Source organism: Actinia tenebrosa, unplaced genomic scaffold (assembly GCF_029948245.1).
Source record: "Actinia tenebrosa isolate PJP-AT-01 unplaced genomic scaffold, QUT_ActTen_1.0 PGA_scaffold17__23_contigs__length_9995812, whole genome shotgun sequence".
Lineage (NCBI taxonomy): Eukaryota > Metazoa > Cnidaria > Anthozoa > Actiniaria > Actiniidae > Actinia > Actinia tenebrosa.
The window spans coordinates 5270947-5295355 of record NW_028292577.1 but is presented as its reverse complement, the minus strand read 5'-3'; the positions used below and the strand labels follow the sequence as shown (position 1 = coordinate 5295355).

Below are 24409 nucleotides of genomic sequence, written 5' to 3'. Positions count from 1 at the left end.
TTTATTTTTATGTCTGTCGTCTTTCCTTTCATCATTGTGAAGATTACTCCATAAAATTTGCCTCTCAATGTCATATATTCTTTGGGTTATTATTTTTCCATATTCATACCATCTTGGAGAAAGTTCATTTTGTTTCATCCAAATTATCCCCAATCCGAGTTGTTCTAAAGTAGTTTTAATTCTAATGCTCCAAAAGGCTTTTTTAGTTTCATTTTTAATATCTTGGTAGACTTATCTTTATTATCTTTTTCAGATTTACAGACGGTTTCAAACCAACTTGGGTCATGGCTAATTCTGCTAGATGAATGGGTTTGGCTATGCTTGAGAGAAGCTCCGGCTTTCTCACAGACATTAATCAGAATTTTCGTAAAGGAGCTAGTCACCTTTTCAATTTCTTCAATAAGAGGCTTGTTATCCGTATTTCTTACTTCAGTCTCGAAAGCTGCAAGTTCATTCTTAAATGTCTCACAGTTCAATACTTGAGGTCCTGGCGGCACACCCCTACCCAAGTTGGGGTAGTACCCCCCCCCCCCCTTCCCCCCGGGCAATATAAGTGTGTAACATAAATACCACTACATACTGCTAAATAATGCAAATCCTATTGTTTTCTATTATTTGATTAGCACTATTTACTACTAAATAGTGCAAAGTGTTGCACACTTTTAGTGTTTGTTGCTCTACTACTCGACCCACGACTTAAACTTATGTAATTAGGAAACCGATCACAACACAGGAAACCCACAAAGAGCAAAGTTACTGTTCTAAAAAAACCAAAATATATAGCCGGGTTCCCTGTGTTGCTTGACGTCACCTATTTGATCGAGTGCCCGAGATCCGCCATTGCTACTATAAATAGTACTGTTCAGAAGTTTAAACTCGAACAAAACAAGAAAGAGCTGAAAATGGTGAGCGAGACTGAGTTTATATTGCAAGACCTTCACATTCATTTAATGTCTAATATAAAGACTGGGTGTGAAGTGCCTTTTACTCATCAGGATGTCCCTGAAGTAGAGATGAAATCGAGAGACGAGAAGACGAAATCGAATATAAGCTAAATTTCCATAACTTACTTTTTTCCCCCAAAAATCAATATCCATTACAAATTGTCGTTCGGGGATAGAGTGAAGGTATTAAACCCGTGAGATAGATATAAGGGATATAAGACTAATACACATTAGTAGACCCTACGATACATTGGAAAAAATATTCGATTAAACAATGGATTAAGGTGGAACCGAACTATTAATTCAGAGCGAATTTTGGACAATTTTATTTTCGCTCCTTTCGCAAAACTATTACGTCAATTTAACTGGATTTTTTATATAATGTGCTTGGATTATCCTAGATTCTAACAGTGTATTCTATTTTAAGATTTTTTAAATGTTTAGCCAATTACGGCCGAAAATCAAACAGTGCTATTTATAGTTTTTGGCTTTTTTCTCCTCATCCTCAGGTACGATTTTTCTGAAATTTTCAGAATCTTATCATCTAGTACTATTGCAGCCTGTGTATAAATTTGGATGGAAAATCTTGGGCACAAAAAAAGTTATGACGCCGCTTGAAAATTCAATCCAAAATTTGAAGCATATGAAACATCGCGCTGTAGAAACATTAACATTAAATGGATTGCCTAGACGTTTTCACATATCTACTTCCAAGTATTACGGATAAGCCTTACGAAAAATCAGCGTCAATTCTTAAAAACTCATTGAATAAATGTTTTTTTACTAATTGTCGTTGTAAAACTCAAAAATGAGGTGTACCTAAAGAGCTCACCTAGTCTATCGACAACAACGCTCTCGGTCGTTCCACACGGTTAAGTTCAGGAGAATATTTACATAACAACATCTTCAATGTCATTGTGTTTATGCAGATATTTGGCTGAACCTGTCCCGAAGTTAACATTGTGGAATGTCCGAGAGCGTTGTTGTCGACCGATATTGAATTAATTATTTCTAGCTGGGTGAGCTCTTCAGGTACACCTCACTTTAAAAAATGTTTTCTCCAAACCAGATAGACAAATGACTAGAAAACGTTCCAGTTCATTTAGCCCTCAGGATCTATGATTTTTATTTCACGGGTTAAATGCCTTTACTCTATCTTTAATAATTACTTGTGTAAAATCATGACACTAAAGAGCAATAAAGACAATCAATCAAATTGTTTTTCAATGCCCCATCTTCCTTTTTACAACTGTATAATATAAATACATCAGTAATTAATTGGAAATTTAAAAAAAAATTAAAAGAATCTGCAATCAATTCATTTGCAAGATAGATGAACAAAAGGGTAAGAAATTCTAAGACCTATCACTCAATCAGAAAATATATACTCATATAATAATTTCACACAATAGTTATAACTCAAAATAAATACACTTTAATATCCACGAGTTCTCCATTGAGTGGCTATGTTTGAAATAAGTGTTTACACAGTAGCAAATGTGACATTGCCAAATGGGAAAAACCATCCTCTTTATTTGTAATTTGTATAAAGTGGGATTTTTGTGTTTTTAGAGGAAGATGTCAAGACGAAAAAACCAAGAACTACAATCGACAACAGAGAGAGGGATCATGCTGAAGGTATCTTTCACTTTTCTAAATGTTTTCTTTTACAAAAATAAATAACTTATCTGGAATATAGTGTATAGATGTATAGATGTGCTCATCTGGTATATAGTGTATAGATGTACTCATCTGGTATATAGTGTATGGATGTACTCATCTGGTATATAGTGTATAGATGTATGGATTTACTCATCTGGTATATAGTGTATAGATGTACTCATCTGGTATATAGTGTATAGATGTACTCATCTGGTACATAGATGTATGGATGTACTCATCTGGTATATAGTGTATAGATGTACTCATCAGGTATATAGTGTATAGATGTATGGATGTACTCATATGGTATATAGTGTATAGATGTATGGGTGTGCTCATCTGGTATATAGTGTATGGATGTACTCATCTGGTATATAGTGTATAGATGTACTCATCTGGTATATAGTGTATAGATGTATGGATGTACTCATCTGGTACATAGATGTATGGATGTACTCATCTGGTATATAGTGTATAGATGTACTCATCAGGTATATAGTGTATATATGTATGGATGTACTCATATGGTATATAGTGTATAGATGTATGGGTGTGCTCATCTGGTATATAGTGTATGGATGTACTCATCTGGTATATAGTGTATAGATGTACTCATCTGGTATATAGTGTATAGATGCACTCATCTGGTACATAGATGTATGGATGTACTCATCTGGTATATAGTGTATAGATGTATGGATGTACTCATCTGGTATATAGTGTATGGATGTACTCATCTGGTATATAGTGTATAGGTGTATGGATGTACTCATCTGGTATATAGTGTATAGATGTATGGATGTACTCATCTGGTATGTAGCGTATGGAAGTACTCATCTGGTATATAGTGTATAGATATATGGATGTACTCATCTGGTATATAGCGTATGGATGTACTCATCTGGTATATAGTGTATAGATGTATGGATGTACTCATCTGGTACATAGTGTATGGATGTACTCATCTGGTATATAGTGTATAGATGTATGGATGTACTCATCTGGTACATAGTGTATGGATGTACTCATCTGATATATAGTGTATAGATGTATGGATGTACTCATCTGGTATATAGTGGATAGATGTACTCATCAGGTATATAGTGTATAGATGTATAGATGTACTCATATGGTATATAGTGTATAGATGTATGGGTGTGCTCATCTGGTATATAGTGTATGGATGTACTCATCTGGTATATAGTGTATAGATGTGTGGATGTACTCATCTGGTATATAGTGTATGGATGTACTCATCTGGTATATAGTGTATAGGTGTATGGATGTACTCATCTGGTATATAGTGTATAGATGTATGGATGTACTCATCTGGTATGTAGCATATGGAAGTACTCATCTGGTATATAGTGTATAGATATATGGATGTACTCATCTGGTATATGGCGTATGGATGTACTCATCTGGTATATAGTGTATAGATGTATGGATGTACTCATCTGGTACATAGTGTATGGATGTACTCATCTGGTATATAGTGTATAGATGTATGGATGTACTCATCTGGTACATAGTGTATGGATGTACTCATCTGATATATAGTGTATAGATGTATGGGTGTACTCATCTGGTATATAGTGGATAGATGTACTCATCTGGTATATAGTGTATAGATGTATAGATGTACTCATCTGGTATATAGTGTAAAATGTACTCATCTGGTATACAGTGTATGGATGTACTCATCTGGTATATACAGTCAATTCAAAAAATGTTGTTGACCAACTCAAGCCTAAGCGACTGGAACGAAAGGAACTCTGGGTAGCAATCATTGAAGTCGAGTTGACTCCATAATTTTATCTGAATTGGTATGCCTGGTTTACAGCACGAAACTTCATATGCGAGCGGGAAGTGTTAAAGGAGACGTTTTTTTAATGTCTTCATATTTTCGAAATTGTGAACTGAATCATAACTACTTTGTTTTTCTTTCCCTAAACCCAAAGACATGCATTTGATGGATTGTTTCTCGCCATTATTATCTTATTACTAGCGGGAACAATTCAGAACGAATATTTAACCACTTCAGTGATTTTTACCCATGTTCCTTTCGGCCCGGTCGCGTAGACTTGAGCCGGTCGACGACAACATTTTTTGAATTGACTGTAGTGTATAGATGTACTCATCTGGTATATAGTGTATAGATGTACGGATGTACTCATCTGGTATATAGTGTATAGATGTACTCATCTGGTGTATAGTGTATACATGTACTAATCTGGTATATAGTGTATGGATGTACTCTTCTAGCATATAGTGTATAGATGTATAGATGTACTCATCTGGTATATAGTGTATAGATGTACTCATCTGGTATATAGTGTATAGATGTACTCATCTGGTATATAGTGTATAGATGTATAGATGTACTCATCTGGTATATAGTGTATAGATGTATGGATGTACTCATCTGGTATATAGTGTATAGATGTATGGATGTACTCATCTGGTATATAGTGTATACATGTACTCATCTGGTACGTATTGTATACATGTACTCATCTGGTATATAGTGTATAGATGTATGGATGTACTCATCTGGTATATAGTGTATAGCTGTATAGATTGCACTTTTTCCAACATGATTGGTTGGCTAGAAATGATAATGAATAAATTAGGACTGAATGTTTATTGTGTGGTTCCAGATAATTTCCACACTCCACCATGGAGAATATTTGATAAAAAGGTCCCCCACCCCTTTGGAATTTTCACTAAAGTTTCTTCTATACGAATCATTGTAATGTTAATTTTCCCCTGACCACCTACCCCTTGGGAATTTCCAATTTCCTCCATGGTAGGGTATGGATTTTTCTGGAACCACACATTCAAAGAATAAGATACACTTACCTCCCTTACCATATAAATTGGAGTTCATGAAGATCTACAGCAGCAGTATTTAGAATATGATTTTTAAAATATCCAATTTTTTTCCCAGATTCCGAAATGCTAAGAGAGGCAATAAAAGTCAGCAAAAGGTGAAAACTAAAATCATGGCTGCACATTACGTTACCGGAGCAAAGACAGATGAAATTTTTACCAATCTGACAGTATATTATGCAGATAAAAAACAAGAGAAAAAAGAGCAAGCAAAAGACCTGGGTAGAAGTGAACTGCTTCAGGGATACACCAAAAGAACGATGGATCGTAAAGTTGAAAAATACGAAAATGTTTTTAATGACATGAAAGGAGAAAATCCAAAATTACTTCTTATCGGTAAAGCCGGGATAGGTAAAACCTTTCTCTGTGAGAAAGTCATACGAGATTGGTCTATGAATAGAATATTTCAAAACGAAAACACTCCTAATATTCAGTTCGCCTACCTGTTGAAGTTCCGTCAGCTCAGTAAACAGGGCGACAAAGAGATTAATTTACAAGAACTACTGAATTGTTCGCCCCTTCTTGACGACAATTCAGTCATTGACGATTCATTATTTGAACATTTGATTCAAAATCCCTCCAAGGTACTGATCATCTTGGACGGGTTTGATGAATGTTCAGAACAGCACCGTAAACAAATCGCTAGCGATTTTGAGAAAAAATATCCAAATGATTCCAAAAAAGAAATGCCAATCCCTGCACTTTGTTCTAAATTGATTAGAGGAAAGCTTTTAAGAAATGCTGTTGTTCTGGTATCTTCAAGGCCAGGCAAGGCTGAGGAGTTGGGGAAAATCAAATTTGGCCGATACGTAGAAATCTCGGGCTTTTCACCTGAACAAGTCATCGAGTATGTTGACAAATATTTCGGTGGACCAGGAAAAGAACAAACAAGAAACGGTACGTGAAGACGTATAATATAAAACAAGGGAGCAAGGCAGAATGATTTCTGTCTATTTTTAGCGCGTTTTTAATTCCTTTCGTACCTTTTAGCCGCCATCTTGGAATTTTCAAACGATAACCGCTGGTAAATAAACATGCGGGCGCTCCTATCTCCCCGATCGAGGACAAGGAACGAAAAGCGCACGAAGCGTTGTAAGTGTTGACGAGTACCGAATGATGAGGGTGGACTTTCCTCCATCCCTTTCCAAGAAAAAAAATTCCAAGATGGCGGCTGAAAGGTACGAAAGCGCTAAAAATAGACAGAAATCATTGTGCCGTGCATCCTACGTACAAGAATACAGTTGAATAAAAAGTGTTATTGTAGGCAGGACATGCCCTTTCAAGGAAGCCAAGAACTTGAAACATTTCAAAGGGAAATGTCAAAATTTTGAGAAAAATCGAAATCATGACTTTATCAAGACCTGAAATGTACCGTCCCTTAATATATGCACATCTGTCATGCTCCTTTGTCATTGTAAAAAGATCCTACATTGCGATCGTCCAGAACACCAGATAATTTGACAAGTGATGACAAAATGGAAGGCTCAGGGTGTTTTGGTCAACACCATCGTGGCTCCCTGCAGCTTCCGGCTCCAAACAAAGAAATGCATTTTTCTCGAATTTTTTTTCCGCTAAGGCCTCAACTTCAAAAAGCTAAAAAGTCCCTTGGATTTCAATCGATTTTTCTAAAATTTCGAGAGTTTATAAAGTAACTCATGATCCAAAAAAGGGTGTCTCCGAATTTTGAAATTTAATTTCTTTCCAAAGTTATGACGCTTTTTACTCTAAACAACACTTCAAAAGCGATCGCTGAACTTTGTTAAAAAATAGCAAGAGATAGAAAACAGATATCGAAAATCTGGGTTATACTTTAAAGCCAGCGCGTTATTTAAGTTTGCGCGCATAGTGGTCGTAAACGTATCCTAATACCTTAAGGTATTCAATGTCTTGACACTTTTAATAAAGTTTATCTATCTATCTATCTACCTATCTATCTATCTATGTCTGTAAAAACTCCAACCTTGGGATTTACAATTCTGGGGTGTGGAGGCGGGGGATAAATAATACTTGCATGTTTTTCTTTTCTTTCTTTATTTTATCCCCTTCTCCCCAAAAAGATGACCTATTTTGTGTAGCGCACACGAAGCGTCAATCAACCATAGAAGGTGTCTGTTTGCATGTTGCTGAAACTCTTGTGGTTGTTATTACTGGTGTGATGGTATGATTCGAGCAGCTAGGGGCTTTGGGCGGAGACAGCGTGAGGAAAAGAGCGGATGATGAGAGGAAGTAATGATAATGATCGCTAATCTTATAAATCTATTTTCCTTGTAGATGATACCATACCTAGTGAAATTCGCGCCCGCGGTCCAGAAGCACTGAAAGCGTATGAAGAAGCCCTTGAAAGTGGAAAAACAAAAAATCGGCGTTTACTTATTATGGTAGTGGGACCGGCGCGCGCAGGAAAGACGAGCTTACTGAAATCATTAAACGGTAAACTACTCATAACTATATGAAACATGAAATAAATAAGTGTTTGTAGATAGAGTGAAGTCATTAAACCCGTGAAATAGATATTAGACTAATACACATTAGTAGACCCTAATTCCATTGTTTTCTTTTGTGTCTATTTGAATATTACACGTTGACTAATAATTTTTATTTCACGGGTCAAATGCCTTCACTCGAAGATAATAAGATAATAAATAAGTCAGTTGGTTAAGTCAGTTAGTTAATAAGTAATTTTGAGTCAAAAATGTGAAATCGGAATAAAATTGTCAACAACACAAAATGTTGGATACTTGAATGTAATCAATGTTACTTTTGTTCAATTACATTTTAAAGGAGAAAAGTATGACCCAAAAGAAGACAGCACTGATGGGATTCAGCTGCAGCGCACATTTTGCAAGTCACAAGAAAACTGTTGGAGTAAGGAAAGTACCAAAGGAATCTCATACGCGGACTGCATGGCCGACATTATTCATAAAAATCTTCAAGGCGGAGATGACAGCGAAGAAATACACGATAAGAACTTTGCTAAAGCCAGACTGAAGGAGTCCACAGAAAAGTCGGTAGAATCCAGTGAAAGTCTCTCAAAGAATGATGACGATGATCGCGACGAGGATCACGATAATGATGATGACGCAGTTGAAGATGATGACGTGGATGAAGATGATGAAGCGGATGATGATGATGACGCGCATGGTAATGATGATGACAAAATGAATGCGATTAAAGTCGAGTCTGAAGAAATGAATGAAGAAGCTAACGAAGAGCGGGAAAACCAAGAATATATAAGCGAGAAAAGTGCCGCAAATCTCCCAAAACCTATTGAAGAAAAATTAATCAAGTTAATGGGTTCCAAAATGAGTGATAAGACGAACCGAGAGAATGAAGTGTATATTAAATCGCTAGACTTTGCTGGTCAGGCTGTCTACAATGTCATCCATCCCATATTTCTAACTTCAAAAGCAGTTTTCATTCTAGTTTATAATTTGAAAAATGTTCCACATGATCTCATGAAATCCATAGTCCAGGAAGATGGCGCAGAAAGAGAACTCGTAGATCCCTTTGAGATGACAAACATGGAAAATCTGGAGTTATGGTTGTCCTGCATTTCTTCCTATACGGATATACAGAGAATGGCAAAAATAGACGAATTGTCATTGCCTCCTGTTTTCCTAGCCGGGACTCACGCAGACAGATTTGACGGTAATCTTGAAGCTGCAAGAAAGATCATCCGAGAAATATACAAATCTCTAAGTCCAAGCAAAAACCCATCTGGCAGTCATGTTGTGAGGAACGAAATCTACACCGTGAATAACAGCGTATCTGGTAATGGAGAAATAAACGATGAGGTCGTCAGAAAACTCAAGGCAGATGTTGAGGATTTGTCAAAGTCTCTTCCACATATGAATGAAGATATTCCTATCAACTGGCTGTGGTTTGAAGAAGAGCTGTCAAACCTTGTAGAGAATGAAAACAAGAAATACATTACAATCGATGAAGCTTTGAAGATAGTCAATGAGTGTAAGGTGAACACAAGTGCCGAATCCAAAGAGTTCTTCACGTTGTTAAACTATTTGCACGACTCGAAGACTGTTATTTACTTTGAGGAAACTAAGAAAGTATTCATTGATACGGAATGGCTGGTCAAAGTGTTTACAAAGGTCATCGAGGTCAGGCCGGTTGAGAAACGAGATGGCTTTGACGAGTCCTGGGATAAACTGGAAGAGAAAGGTGTCTTGGACAGAGCCTTGGTGGAACACGTATGGAAAGGCTTAGTTGATGAACGAAACACAATTGATTCTCTCCTTTTAATTATGGAGAAGTTCTCACTTATTTGTCGTTGGAATACTAGCGAAGGAGAAGAAGTGTACCTTGTTCCATGCATGTTGTGTAACAGCGAGAAGCGAGAAGACATCGCGAAGTGTCTAGAACATGAGAAGTCGTCAACAATGGTCATTCGTTTTAATACTTCCCATGTATCGCTAGGTATATTTCCTAGGCTTTTTGTGGCCATTGCTGAAGAATTAAAGAAAATATGGCCAAATCTAGAAAAACCAGAACTTCACAAAAATTTCTGCAGGTATCAATGTTAATACACAATATTTCAGTTTACCCTATAGAAAGATGTTATTTTTCCAAAACTTACCTTATATTATGCTTCTTCCTACATTTCCTTTTTACATTTCCTTAAACTCCGTCTCTTCTCCCCCCGCCCTCTCTCTCTCTCCCTCTCTCAGATGAAGACACTCAGTGAAATAATTAAGTTTTTTCCCCCTAAGATTTTCAGCATTTTAGTATTAGGGCTACCTATTTTCAGTTTTCTCTCTCTCCTTCTCTCCTTCACTCTATCTAAGTTTAAAATCTCTCATGCGCTGTAGTCCAGTGAAATAATTAAGTTTCTCTTTTCATAGGATTTTCGAGATTGGCAAAGAAAGAAACCTTGATATTTGTATCATTCAGTCAAGCTTTCAAACAATCTGTGTAACAGTCTGCAACATACAGAACATCGATGGGCAACAAGTCACTGAGTTTTGCCAGGACTTTCGTAAATTGCTTGATCAAATCTTTGATGAGATGTGGCGAAACTTTCCTTGGATGCAAAACATGACATTCGAGTATGGAATACTCTGTCCTGTTTGTACAACCTCGTCAAACAAATGTAAGTCTCACGGTATGGAGGGATGCACCCAGGATACGTGCCTTCACTTTGTGAACGAAAAAGAGTTGAGCGTTGATACACCGAAGTGCAAGAAGTACGTTGCAAATCTAGATAACGTGATTGAGGAGAAGGCATATGTATACTGGTTCCCAAGACAAGTAAGTGATCCATCTTATCATTCAAATTATTTTTCCTGTGGTTTGGAATGGCCGAGACAACAGCAGATAACTACCTACAAATAGGATTCTGCTCATGCGCATTTTGATGTAATGCCGTTTGTAAGAGACCTTCGCTGTTTTCCTCTGAAAAAAACTTGAAGCACTTCATTAAGTTTTTTTGGCGTAACAAGGGTCAGATCTATGTGTGAATACCACTCAATTCTAAATATCATCTGACCGCTTTCAATAAATAGCTAAAACCATTATTTTATACCCAATCAAGGGTCAAACTTCTCTTCTATCAATTTATAAACATATAGTTTTCATATCTTTTTCCTATTCTGCATGCGTTAGTTTTTTGACCTGTTTGATTCAACTGAAAATTTGCATACTTTTGAGATCGCCGCTGGGCCAACAGTTTTTCTCGGATTTCTCAGAATTTTAGCGCGGGTTTTGAAAAACTAACTACACCACATTTGCTTACTCGGTAATGCCTTCCAGCAAACCACAAATGAGCAAAATAAAAATTTTGGCTGTGACCGGTCGATGCTCGACATTAGTGGACATCTGCTCTTAAATTACTGTTCATCCAGTTTTATTGCTATGAAATTCAGTTGAATTCACTGCTAAGAAAAATATCAACAAACAAATTTCATGGCCATATGAAGGTATGGAACATCTCTTCGATAAGAGATCTATTTAATAATGTATCGTAGTTTATCAACTGTTTATATCTCTCTACATTTGTAGGCTCACCAACTGCAAGTTGAAAAATTTGGAAGATGTGGAAATTTTGCCTCGAATCATAAATATCAGGTGCCTGTTACAGATTTGCAAGAAACTCTCAACGGAATGAAACCATCTATTGGTGCAATAATTGCTATAAATATTAGTAATGTGCCAGCGTGCGGGGCAACTTGTTTCAGAATTGGAACCAAGTATGTTATTACAAACAAGCATGTCATTGATGACTTATGTAAATCGGGTATCCAATCATGGAGTAGCTGTTACGTTGACTTTAACTATAACGAACGAGGTCAACCTGGCTATCGTGTTGATTTCGCACCTAACCCCGTATCGTTCATCTGTGAAGAGCTGGACTATGTCATTCTCGAGATGTGCTCAAAAAATGGTAATCGTTTACCTCCGAGTGTAACTGACCTAGGTTATAATATTGCCCCACCTGGTCACCAGCTTAAAAGTGGAGAATATTTAACGTTTATTGGGCACCCTGGAGAACGTAGAAAGCAAATAGATGTCACCTGTCCAATCAAGCTTCAACAAGATATTCAAAAAGATCTACATAAATATGATGCTAGCACCGTAAGCCTGATACTAGAGGCCTGCAATCATCCAGATCATGCTACCTACGATGTAAGCACTTTCTTCGAAGGGGCTTCTGGATCTCCTGGGATTTTGATGGAGAAAAAGCTATTGGTGGTTCTCCACAAAGGGGGATTTGAAAATCGCGCATTAGAATTTGGCATTTTAATGTCGTCTGTTGTCAAAGATGTTATGACAAAGATAGGAAATGCTCCAATTCAAAACGCGCTGGATGACATTTTTGGTGGTTCGACTTCCTCAATATTTGACCAGCGCTCCTTGGTACCCCTTTCAGAATCCGAGCGGAACACCCCTACCCAAATTCTGGGGGAGTACCCTACCCCCCCCGGGGGTATGACATGCCGTAACATTGAAAATCTTAACGCGTAGTTACGTGCGTATGGGATGTCACAGAAATGTCTTGATTGACATCCACCATAAACCTACTTCTTCGTGAATGACTATAACAGTATATTATTAGACACCTATTGTAAATTGATAATTGCATTGTTCATATACGCTCGGACAACCAGGTAAAGTGAAGGCAGTCTCAATCATAGATTGTCCATGCAAGCGACGTGTATGGTCGCTTTATTATAGGTGACACTTGCTTGATATCAATATAGATATTAACTATGAATATCTGTATTATCTATTTAAATCAAACGCTGGACATTTTATTATAGAGCAGTTACGCTATGGAATAAGCTAGACCAATCAATTAAATTACGGTGGCTGCCTACTTTTGAACGTTCGCTTTGAGCCCACGATGTGCGCGCGCTCAAAAACCGCTGAAAAATCTACAAGATTTTATTGAAGAACCATACGCGTTTTGAGCTTCAACAGGGCAAAACCCTCAAATTTTGCACGGGACTCTCTATTTTTTAATAGCTCATCCGAAAAAAACTCCTAAAAATCTAGGTTATATCAACATTTTAGGAAATATTTAAATCAGTAACACATGAAAAAATAGATTTTTGTAGGGATTTTTGTTTGACTTTATGAGATTTTTTAAGAGCTCCGAAACTACAAATGATGACAAATCAATGTATCTCTTTGTCTTTTTGTCAAAAATATCCATGTATTATTGTAGAATGATTGACTAGCCTTCATTCGTGCAATCATATAGTCTGCAAATAACTATTATCTTATGAATCTTAATTTTTTTCTAATCACTTCCGGTGGCGCAATTTTTATTCCAAAATCTCGTGCGTATGCTTCTATTAAATGATGATTATCTCGAAAACGAGCTCGGGACACCCTATTTTTCTTTCCAGATTTGGAATGAGTATTAAATTTCAATTCGGAAAATCGAAGTTTTAAAAAAAGCTTAAATCAATTTCTAAAAGTAGGCAGTCACCTTAAGTAAGGATGTTAAAAGTTTTAAGAGTAAGTTAAGAGCGAATCTTCTTCGTAGATTTAGGAATTCATGATTAAATTCTTCAATTAAATTCTTAGCTAGGTTCATATATTTATTTTACAGAATAATAAGCCTTTTCATAGTTTAAGAATCGATTCCACTGCGCATGCGATTTTATCCCAAAATTCTCACCTTTTGTCTGAACCTTTTGTTCTTAATTAAACAAAAGAAGGTGAGAAATTCGGGATAAAATCGCATGCGCAGTGGAATCGATTCTCAAACCACGAAAAGGCTTATTGATCATTCAGTTTATATTACTTTACTTTTAGTCTTATTTTATATATTTATATATTTTATATTTTTTTAACTCTAGCTAGCCTACTAGCCATGTAACAACTATGTATTGATGAGGTTCATAGATATCACCAGCATTTATAAAGTAAAAGTAAAAATATCACATGTACATTATTATCGATGAATACATTGATACTGTTGAGAATTGTTGCCACAGATCTAGAGTTGTGTTTGAGGTATTATCAGAATATTTTTCATGTGTGCCAGAATAGCAGACTTTTTTCATTTGAGAAACCTAAAAAAGGGTTTGCAATGTTTGTAAAAATAAAAAATATCATCATTAGAAACTGAAACTATTTTCAAGAACGTTAACTAAGCAATTATGATAGTGTTAATGTTCTTAGATGTTAAGTTGAATAAGTAACAACAGATAAACCTACTGATCAGGGGCGACAGACTGAAATATTTACCGAGGCAATCGACCGCCCGGGGGGGGGGGGGGGGGGGGGGGGGGGTACTCCCCTATATTTGCTATACGGGTATGTGCCGCCCTATAGGGTACGGTTTTTCAGCTTTTGGGTCTGGGGTAGGGTATCATTTTCTGACATTTTGTCTGCGATAGGGTATCATTTTTGTCTGGGATAGGGTTAGGATTTGGTCGTTTTTGTCTGGTGAATAGCCTACGCTTTCTGACGGCACAAAAACAATAAAAACGTTAGTAAATATTGATGGCAATCTATTGACTAACCGGGTTTAGTCTGGGATAGGGGGTACAACTCTTAGTTTTAGTCTGGGGTAGGGTGTGTAAAATCAAAATTTTAGGTCTGGGATAGGGTCAGGGTTTTGAGGTCCTGGCGGCACACCCCCCCCCCCCCCCCCCCCGGGATCGACCGCCAAAGGCGGGTGCAACTTGAAGGGTCGGGGTACCCTCGGAAATTGCGATTTCCAGCGTTTTTAGGGACATTTTACCTAGGCAACTGCCTTCCTTTTAGTGGCTATTTTTTGGTGAGTCCTTGCATAAATTTATATAACCCCCACCCCCTCCCCCCTTTTTCTTCCTGCTTACAAATTGGTGTCCCACCAACTAAGGACCAGATCCCTCCCCCCCCCCCCCCCCCCCCACCAATAAAATATGGACCCCCCTACCTTTTTGGCAGGTCAGCTTGTGCAGTAGTCTCCTACACTAATAGCGGCTGCGTAGGAGACTACTTGCAGGGGAAAGCATGGTGTGTGCACGTGCTGTTCGCATGATAGTAACATATGACTGGGTCAGTATCAACCAATAGCAATCCAGGGCCATGTATAACTTACATTGTTAACAACAAGATCAATGCAAGCACTAGTAAAGGACCTTGGATCGTTAATTAGGAGGCCTGAAATAGTCGTCTAAAATGGTAAGTCTGTCCATGATATACATGGTAAATCTTTAGATTCTTGAATCTTAGGCAATCGAATGTATTTTTAATTTAGATAATGCCGAATTTTTTTTACTCGAAGCCAAAGAAAAGTGTGCATTTTACATTTTAGCATAAGTTATAACATTGCATAGTTGATGTCTAAGGTCTAAAGCTCGTTTTCTCTACCTTTTTATACCAATTAATCCTGAAATACTGTAGTTTATTACATTCAGATGACTCAAATAAATACAAAATACTGTATTCAAGACACGATTGTTCTGTCTTGTACGATTTTCAGTTAAACTTGGCGCCATGTTTGTCTGGAGATTTTGAACCAATGCTTCTCAAAATCACGAATATATTATTCTTATTCTCTCTCTAAGTCTAGAGTCTAGTTAATTGAAGCTATAGTTCGCTAAAAAGACTAAATTATCTTCACGTTTTTGAGATGTAGAGATGATTGTCTGATGCAAGCTTTTTACAAGCATTTCTCCTGGAACGAACTTTCTTATTTAAATCGCATGATTTTTGCTTAAAAAAAGTATAAAAAGAAGGCAGCTCTTGCCATTAAAGTAGCTACGATTTTTTTGCTTATATTTTCGCTATTTTGAATGAATTTTATTTATTCGTGACATGGAGGAATACTCGCCTTCTTCTTCCTTCTTCTTGCGTGATTCGTGATATCAATCGAGTTACCTATATTTTGCTGCCTTGAAAGAGTGACACAGCTTGTAATATTTATTCTTATTCTCTTATTTTAAAATTACGCATTCCGAAACCATGCAAAATTTATACGTTTTCCATGCTTCTTATTTAGTTGGTATATTGCATGACTTGTACATGCAAATAAGCATGTATTTAGATTAGAAGCTATTGTATATAAAGGTCAAGTATTCATGCTGTCTGATTGGTTGGGCTATTGCTTAGTGTCAGCTAAATAAAGAACTCATCATGCAAACGCTTCCCTTAGTTAGTCACTATTTAAATTCCTAGCTTAGTGACAACTTGTCATTCAGTCGATAAAAAGACCACACGAGACTGGAAACAGTGACCTTTGGACTCTATAAAGTGCATCAAATATTATCCTCTTCCCTCCCCTCTAAGAAATGAAGTCTAGTTTCTTTGTTGCTCAGGGCTAGCCTCAATTCAATATGGAATTCTTTTAAATATTTATATGTTCAAATTTTGTATTTCAAATTGTTTGTATTGTCAGCTGAGCATTCTTTACTTTACCATTGGTATGTGTGAATATTTAGACACTGAAATAAGGCTGTAGTGCACAAATCCATTTTAAACACCACGACTTGTGGTTAGATGTATCCCAATTGACTCTTCTCGAAAGTATTGTAGGTAGGAGGTGGCTTTATTACATGAAAATACAAAAGATATCACACTTTTTCTTGATGGTATTTGTGGCATTTCTTTTGGTCTTGGGATGACCTATTGCTTGCTATCAATCACGTGACTTTTTGGAGTTGACTAGGGGGCAAACAAGCAGTTGACTGAGGAGCAACTAGCGGATGTTAAGTCAAAAAATGTCAAAATAAGTCCTCAAACCACAGGTAGCCCAAGCTTAGTTTCTGTGGTGTCATGTTATAAGGAAAATATATGGTGATTCATCAAAAATTTCAATAAAATCATTGAAACATGAAATAAAGCCTTGAAAGTTTACCCGATCATTGAGAAATAGCACTTCTTTCGCTCTGTGTGGTTATTTTTTAAATTTAGCCCGTTTTAAGGATTTTTCCCCCCACCAGTATTTCTTAATTTTTGATGGATCCCCATACATCTCCTCATAACATGACACCACAGAAACCAAGCTTGGGCTACCTGTGCTCAAACTATTGTATTTGACTATTTCTACGACATGAAACCAGAAAACAAGAGATCAAAAAAACCTCCAAGATTCTACAAGACATTAAAAATACAGCTATTACCAGAAGTGATGTCTATTGGTATAGAAACCTATTGCCCATAAAAATTGTCATTACATATATATATATACAGCCCGTAAAGTCCTCCACTGATCCTAAATGTAAAGAGCATTGAGATATTTGAAATGCGCTATATAAGAAACTCCCATTATTATTATCTTTTTATTATTATTATCTTTTTTTTATTATTATTATTATTATTATTATTATTATTTATGTTAAAGCCTATGTTTTCATCATTAATTATCTTTATTGGTTTTAAACATTGTGTAGTTCCAGAAATAATTATTCATACCCAACCCCCCTCCCCACCGAGGAATTTGAAATTTCTGGGGGAGGGGGGGGGGTAAGAGAAAGAACAAAATTACAGAGTTTGTATGGAAGAAAATTAGAATTTCTGGGGGTAGTGGGGGCTGAAAAATCCTCAGTGTGGGGCATGGATAATTTCTGGAACTATACATTAGGCATAAATAGATAGATAACAAATTTAGGCTGCGTTCATAATGTATGACAGAGGGGGGAGGGGGCAGGTGAAATTTAGGGGGGAATTGGAAAAAATTTTACCAGTAAAATGAGGGGGGTTTTGAAAAATTTTTCAAAGAATTGGGGGGATGCAAAATTTTTAGAAGAAGCTACGAGAGATTGCCCGGGGGGATAGTTATTTTTGGGGGGACTTCAAGGGGGGGTCTTAAGAATTTTTTTGTCTTTTAAAGATTTCACCTGCCCCCCCCCCCCCCCCCTTTTCCCCTCTGCTATACATTATGAACGCAGCTTTACATTGCACAAAAGTAATTACAAATATATACAAATTATTGAGACAAACTACAAATTATTGCATTTTATATGCAAAAATAAAAATTAGAAAGTAAAATGTTAACAATGTTGTTGGCAAAAAATTAGATAGCAGTTGAATGTTTATGCAGATAATCCAGTATTTTCTCCAAAACTCCTTGAGGTTTTACAACCTTTATAAAATAGATTCATGCTCAAGAAAGCTAGATAGACCTCTTTACCTTGGTTGCAGTGTTTTCCCATTTCAAACCACATTTCATTCCCTTAAGTATAATTTTGTTGTTTAGTGGTTGTGGATAAGAATACACATGAATATGGATATTACTCAAACTAAGAATCTAGTGTATATCAAGGAAAAAATTATATATTTTCAAGTCACTCATGTGAACAGCGTAGTAGTATGGTTGCAGTATTTTTGTACTACTCTTCCCAGTAGACCAAGGTAGTTGTGATTTTTTAATCGCCTTCGTAGCGTCTGTTATCCGCAATTAAATTTCGAATCGACCACGTGATGCCAATGTTGTACCACGAGCACAAGTTTTTTACACCACGTGATTAAAACTTGACTGAATTTTGATTGCGTGGTGTAAAAAACTTGTCCTCGTGGTACAACATTGGCATCACGTGGTCGATTCGAAATGTACTTGCAGATAACATAACAGACGCTACGAAGGCGATTAAAAATTCACAACTACCTTGGTCTACTGGGAAGAGTAGTATGTGGTCGTCTCTTTTCAGAGAAATAAACATTTGAAATATCAATATGCAAATGAGATGACGTAAATTCAAGAATGTGTTACATTTTTCAGTGTAATTTATGACAAGTGTTCTGAAGTGAAATAACCTAAAAGTGTACAAAAACCATACTTCAGTTATAAGGATGATTTGCAAATAACCAAAAACAGCAGTGCTTTCCACAACAGCATTTTTGTATAATAAATTAGTCTTGAATTTACGTCATCTCATTTGCATATTGATATTTCAAATGTTTATATCTATGAAATGAAAAGACTACATACAAAAATACTGCAACCATACTACTACACTGTTCACATATGAGTGATTTTGAAAGTATAATTTTTTCCTTGATATACACTTAAATATTTTTAAGAGAATAACGCATGGTCAGAAATGGGAAAACATCCCATGCCAGTTTTGATGTAGTTAAGGTTGGAGTGTTTTTCTCACTCATCTCTAGATAAGCTGAGTTCTAAAGCATGGTCCTCACTACAACACAAGCATAAGCACGAGTATAAGCATGAGGATCAAAACATTCTATCCTTCTTATGCTTGTGCTTATGAATCAGTGCCTGGTCCACACTGGCGACAAGCATAATCATAAGAGTGTACATACTCACAGGGAAATTCAGTGACCTTTTATCTGCTTTTCGAATTTCCTTCAGAGGGCAAAAATTGAGGAAAGATAGGAAATTCCATCACATCCATTCATAGATAAAACACTAAAGTTCCTACCTTTTTATTGAATAAAAAGGTACCTTTCCTAATCATTCAAATTTATTCTTAAAATCTGTGAAAAGTGTAGGATTATTGACGTTGTAAGAAAGAAAAAAATTTGTAAAAGCTGAATTTATTGTGATTTTTAGATTCTAAAATCAGGATTTTACGAGAAAGTAGAATTGCCACGCTGATTCACTGATTTTTATGTCACTGAATTTCCCTCTGAGTATGTACACTCTTATGATTATGCTTGTCGCTTTTTTGCTTGAGTTGAGGTGCACCCCCCCCCCCCCCCCCCCCCCTTGAATAAACCTGTATCTAATCCGGGCTGAATAGATATATTGACCACTCCAATAGAGAATTTTCACTCCCATGACAAGGCAGCCATATTGGTGTACCTATTAGTGTACCTGCAACAATAGAAACATTCTGCACAGTTTTTGCCTAAAAATAGAGTTCAATTCCCAGAGGATAGAAAATGTATTATTTTGGTACACTAACATGGCCGCTGCGAAAACACGTGAAAACGCTCTGTAGAGAATCCTAACAGTATTTTCATCTCACATTGTTCTACATCTTTTAGGCAAACTGCCAAACGCCTGAAGAATTCCTTCAGCACGTCCAAAAAAATAACCCAGGTGAAAGCGAATTCTACCAGGCTGTAGAAGAAGTCGTTATAGCACTATGGGACTTCCTGGCAGCCAATCCAAAGTACCTCAAGGGTGGCATCTTAGAGCGTCTAGTAGAGCCTGAGAGAATCATCATGTTCAGGGTCCCATGGAGAGATGACAAGGGTGTGGTTCATGTCAACAGAGGGTACAGGGTAGAATTTAATTCAGCCATTGGTCCATACAAGGGTGGTCTTCGATTCCATCCAACGGTCAATCTCAGTATCTTGAAGTTCCTTGGTTTTTGAAACAGGGTGTTGAAGAACAGCTTAACAACTCTGTCAATGGGTGGAGGCAAAGGTGGTTCTTAACTTTGACCCTAAAGGAAAGTCTGACAGCGAAGTGATGAGTTTCTGCCAGTCATTCATGTCTGAGCTGCAACGATACATCGGCCCAAACACGGATGTCCCAGCTGGGGACATTGGAGTCGGCGGCCGCGAGATCGGCTATCTGTTTGGTCAATATAAACGACTTCGTAACGAGTTCCACTGGTGTTCTCACGGGAAAAGGCATTGCTTGGGGTGGTAGCCTGATTCGACCTGAAGCAACTGGTTATGGATTGCTGTACTTTGTAAACGAAATGCTTGCCAACAAGGGTCAATCTCTCAAAGGCAAGATTATAACTGTATCTGGGTCAGGGCAACGTCGCGCAGTATGCTGCACAAAAAGCGATAGAATTTGGCGCGAAAGTAGTCTCCCTTTCAGACTCTAATGGAGTAATATACGACCCCAACGGCATCGACAAGGCAAAGCTGGCATACGTCATGGAGCTGAAAAACGTCCAACGTGGTCGCATAAAGGAGTATGCTGCGAAGTATAACGTCGAGTACCACGAGGAGAAACGCCCGTGGTTTATTAAGTGTGACGTAGCGTTACCATGCGCAACTCACAACGAAATCAACAAAGCGGATGCCGAGATGCTTGTCAAGAACGGATGTACTTTGGTTGGTGAAGGCGCTAACATGCCAACGGAGCCAGCAGCCATTAAAGTGTTCCAGGATGCGCGCGTGCTTTACGCACCAGGCAAAGCCTCCAATGCTGGTGGTGTGGCTGTGTCGGGACTGGAGATGAGCCAGAATAGCGGGCGTGAGACCTGGACCCGAGAGGAAGTGGATAGCAAGCTAAGCAATATTATGAAGGAAATACACGCAACATGCTTGAAGTACGGGTCGAAACCCGATGGATACGTCGATTACGTTAGAGGAGCCAATATTGGTGGGTTTGTGAAGGTTGCTGATGCTATGATTGACCAAGGCGTCGTCTAAACAAACCTTAGAACTCATTTTATTTATAAATTTATCGTATTTTTATGATTTGATTTTTTAACGATTTTTGATGTCTGAGTTTTGAGTTTTGATGATTAAGGATGACGAAAAAAGATTACACCGAACATTTTTCTCATAATATTTAATATCTAATACGCCTGAAACTACGGGAACTATGGGACTATTAGGAAATATATCTGATCGTCATCCTATGTCATTGAATTATAAACCAATTTTGATCAAAAATATATTATTTTGATACATATATACTGAAAGAAAAATTGTAACGTATTCTCAAAGGGAAAGGTCGAATGGATAAAAAAAAACTTTTGCTTTATCAATTTTTTTAGTATATTTGAAATATGTTCAGAACCTGGAAAAATTGATGCACGAGTTTCATGATAATTTGGAAGAATTCAAAAAACTATATGAGGCGATATTACACGGTGCAACGGAGACGCAATCGTTGCCAAAACCTTTCGCAAGGTCTTTGCAATGATCATGATTGCTGCAACTTATATCGCGACATTTTTTTCAAACTGCGTTGTAGGTTACACGCTGCAATGCTCTTTGCGAGACAAGCTCTAGAGAAAATTGCTCGGTGTAATGCGCCTTAAATCTTTGTCGTTTTACTTACCTTACAGTTAACGTTGTGTGATGAAAGATGTGGCGTCGGTGCTGATGCCAGAAAATGTATGTTGATAAAATCGCGAAGACCGTAAAAGAACTTCAGCATTAATGGAGAATTTTCTTTAAAGTTATCGCGTTCGTTTTGGGGAATAATTCGCCTCGTCAGGGCATTGCTAACTCAGTCACAAATCCAACCCTGGAAGTACTGTACCTCTGGGATGAATTAATCGGGACACCGCTAACTCATCAAATATCGAACCCTGAAACAACCTCAGGACTGAACTAAGTCAGGGCATGGCTAACTCACAGATAGAACTCTGAAACAACCTCAGGACTGAACTAAGTCGGGGTACAGCTAACTAACAGATCAAACCCTGAAACAACCTCTGGTGTAATCTAAGTCAAAGCATGGCTAACACAGATTGAACCCTGAAACAACCTCTGGGCTGATCTAAGTCGGGGTACAGCTAACTCACAGATCAAACCCTGATACAACCTCTGGTGTAATCTAAGTCAAAGCATGGACTAACTCACAGATAGAACCCTGAAACAACCTCTGGTCTGATCTAAGTCAGGGCACGGCTAACTCACAGATCAAACCCTGATACAACCTCTGGTGTAATCTAAGTCAAAGCATGGCTAACACAGATTGAACCCTGAAACAACCTCTGGGCTGATCTAAGTCAGGGCATGGCTAACTCACAGATCAAAACCTGGAACAACCTCTGTGCTGATCTAAGTCAGGGCACAGCTAACTCGCAGATCAAACCAACCCTGGAACAACCTCTGGCACTACCTAAGTTAGGGCATGGCTAACTCACAGATCAACAAGCCCCTTCTTTTCAAAATTTGTTTATTAATTGAATATAAAATTCTTTACCAAAATACAAAAATTGTCGCGAGGAAGAGTAAAATACTGACGATCAAATATTTCTAGTTTACAACACAATTGGTAACAGATCCTTTACCACTCTTTTCACTGCTACACGCTGACCGAGAAAACAGGGGCTGAATAGGGCAGTACACTGCCGCCAATCAGAGATTATAAAGGTAACCGTCAATTTATTTGATTGACGGAAATGCATTGCCCAATTTCCCTGTTGTAATTGTTGTCTCGATCAGCGCTTAGCAATGAAAAGAGTGGTAACTTTGGAGTGAAGTTTTCCATTTCCGACCATTAGTCGACTCTCGAGTAAAGCTTCTTTGTCTAATACACCTCGCTATTAAATATACTCGATAGAAGCTTTGCAACAATCACGTGACGGCAATCCATGTTGGATAGCAGGAACAATCCAATCGTTTTACATGGGTAATAATTCAATTTCCAAGAGCAAAGGGATTTTATTGTTCTGCCATCTAACCACAGGCAGCCCAAGCTGTAATATGGGCGCCAGCACGCGTAGTGCAAAGCTTCTATTGCAAAATCATTGTTGGGTTAAAAACATAAAACATAGAAGCGGAGAACGAAAGGGTATTCATAATTATCTTCTGATGTATTCATATGAGATACACAGTTGATATGAAAGAGGTGTTAAAAAAGCCTCCATCCTTTCTGTCAGTGCAACAATCGATGAACATCCCACGAGTTGTATCACTAGATACATCTATAAACGTACTTTCCATTTCCATATTGGTCTCAGCTTCTATGTTCTATGTTTTTGACTTGACAGTGACTTTGCAATTGAGTGTATACATTAATACGTACAAAGCTGTGACAAACAAACCCTTGACGACGTTTGAAATGGGAAAACGCCCAAAGTAAAATGGTCTCTAAAGGCCGGTTTAGACGGTACGATTTTTGCCTACAACTATCGTATGCAACACGCTCGCGTCTATCGTAGGCGAGTTGTAGGCTTGATTTACGCGCTGCGACTCGAGTTGTAGGATGGCGCCAGCGTGTTGTATACGATAGTTGTAGGCGAAATTCGTACCGTCTAAACCTTCCTTAATAGAGACTTTATATTCAAATTATTATCATTTTTATCTTCTACGAACTCTTAGCTAGACTGAGTACTTGATAAATGTTGTTTTGAAAATTAAGTTTCACTTTTTCTTCAATACAGCCGCCATGTTGGATGACAGAAACATAAGAAACCGAGCAGGGGAAAATCTTCATGGGCGGCATGCGGGGATCAACAATGGGGAGACATCATCAATGGCGTTCAAATCACATCATGGCGGAATGGCGGATTCTGGGCTGCGATTTCATACACATGGTGGCGGCGGGTGGTCGGTATGGCGGTGGGGCGCCATGGCGTGGCATAGTACAGGTCAACATGGGAAAGTGGCCGTCATGTGGGCTCGAATGGGGCTTCTGTCTCTTGCGTTAGCCCTTTCAACTTCCTTCGCTTTCTATCAACGATCTCTAAATTTCACACTTACTATTTAATGTCATCGTTTCGATTTCCCCTTATTACCGTTGCTATGGGATCCCCAATCTTAACAATTAAGCTAGATATCTTAGAATCTAAAGACTTCATGATCTGTGGAAAACCTGAATTTAAATTGGTTCGAAACACACCTAATTC

At 37.7% G+C, this 24409-nt stretch overlaps 2 protein-coding genes across 2 annotated transcripts; both read left to right on the top strand.

The window, feature by feature from the left end:
- The first annotated feature begins 813 nt into the window (after positions 1 to 813).
- Positions 814 to 14090, top strand: LOC116302196 (uncharacterized). The gene is made up of 7 exons (XM_031711429.2): positions 814 to 905; positions 2517 to 2582; positions 5557 to 6395; positions 7770 to 7928; positions 8280 to 10023; positions 10355 to 10760; positions 11511 to 14090. The coding sequence occupies exons 3-7, from the start codon at positions 5612 to 5614 to the stop codon at positions 12471 to 12473; spliced, it is 4056 nt and encodes a 1351-aa protein (XP_031567289.1). The 5' UTR covers positions 814 to 905; positions 2517 to 2582; positions 5557 to 5611; the 3' UTR covers positions 12474 to 14090.
- An 850-nt stretch (positions 14091 to 14940) lies between these two features.
- On the top strand, positions 14941 to 21516 carry LOC116302216 (uncharacterized). The gene is given in 5 exon segments (XM_031711451.2): positions 14941 to 15131; positions 19902 to 20294; positions 20296 to 20472; positions 20474 to 20623; positions 20625 to 21516. Coding segments are annotated over 5 exon segments (1350 nt in total). The 5' UTR covers positions 14941 to 15128; the 3' UTR covers positions 21252 to 21516.
- The last annotated feature ends 2893 nt before the right edge of the window (positions 21517 to 24409 follow it).

Coding starts and splice junctions, on each gene's coding strand:
- LOC116302196 (XM_031711429.2), top strand. CDS start 5,612: ATGGCTGCACATTACGTTACCGGAGCAAAGACAGATGAAATTTTTACC. Junction 6,396..7,769: donor AAAAGAACAAACAAGAAACG/GTACGTGAAGAC, acceptor TTTTCCTTGTAG/ATGATACCATACCTAGTGAA. Junction 10,761..11,510: donor TATACTGGTTCCCAAGACAA/GTAAGTGATCCA, acceptor CTACATTTGTAG/GCTCACCAACTGCAAGTTGA.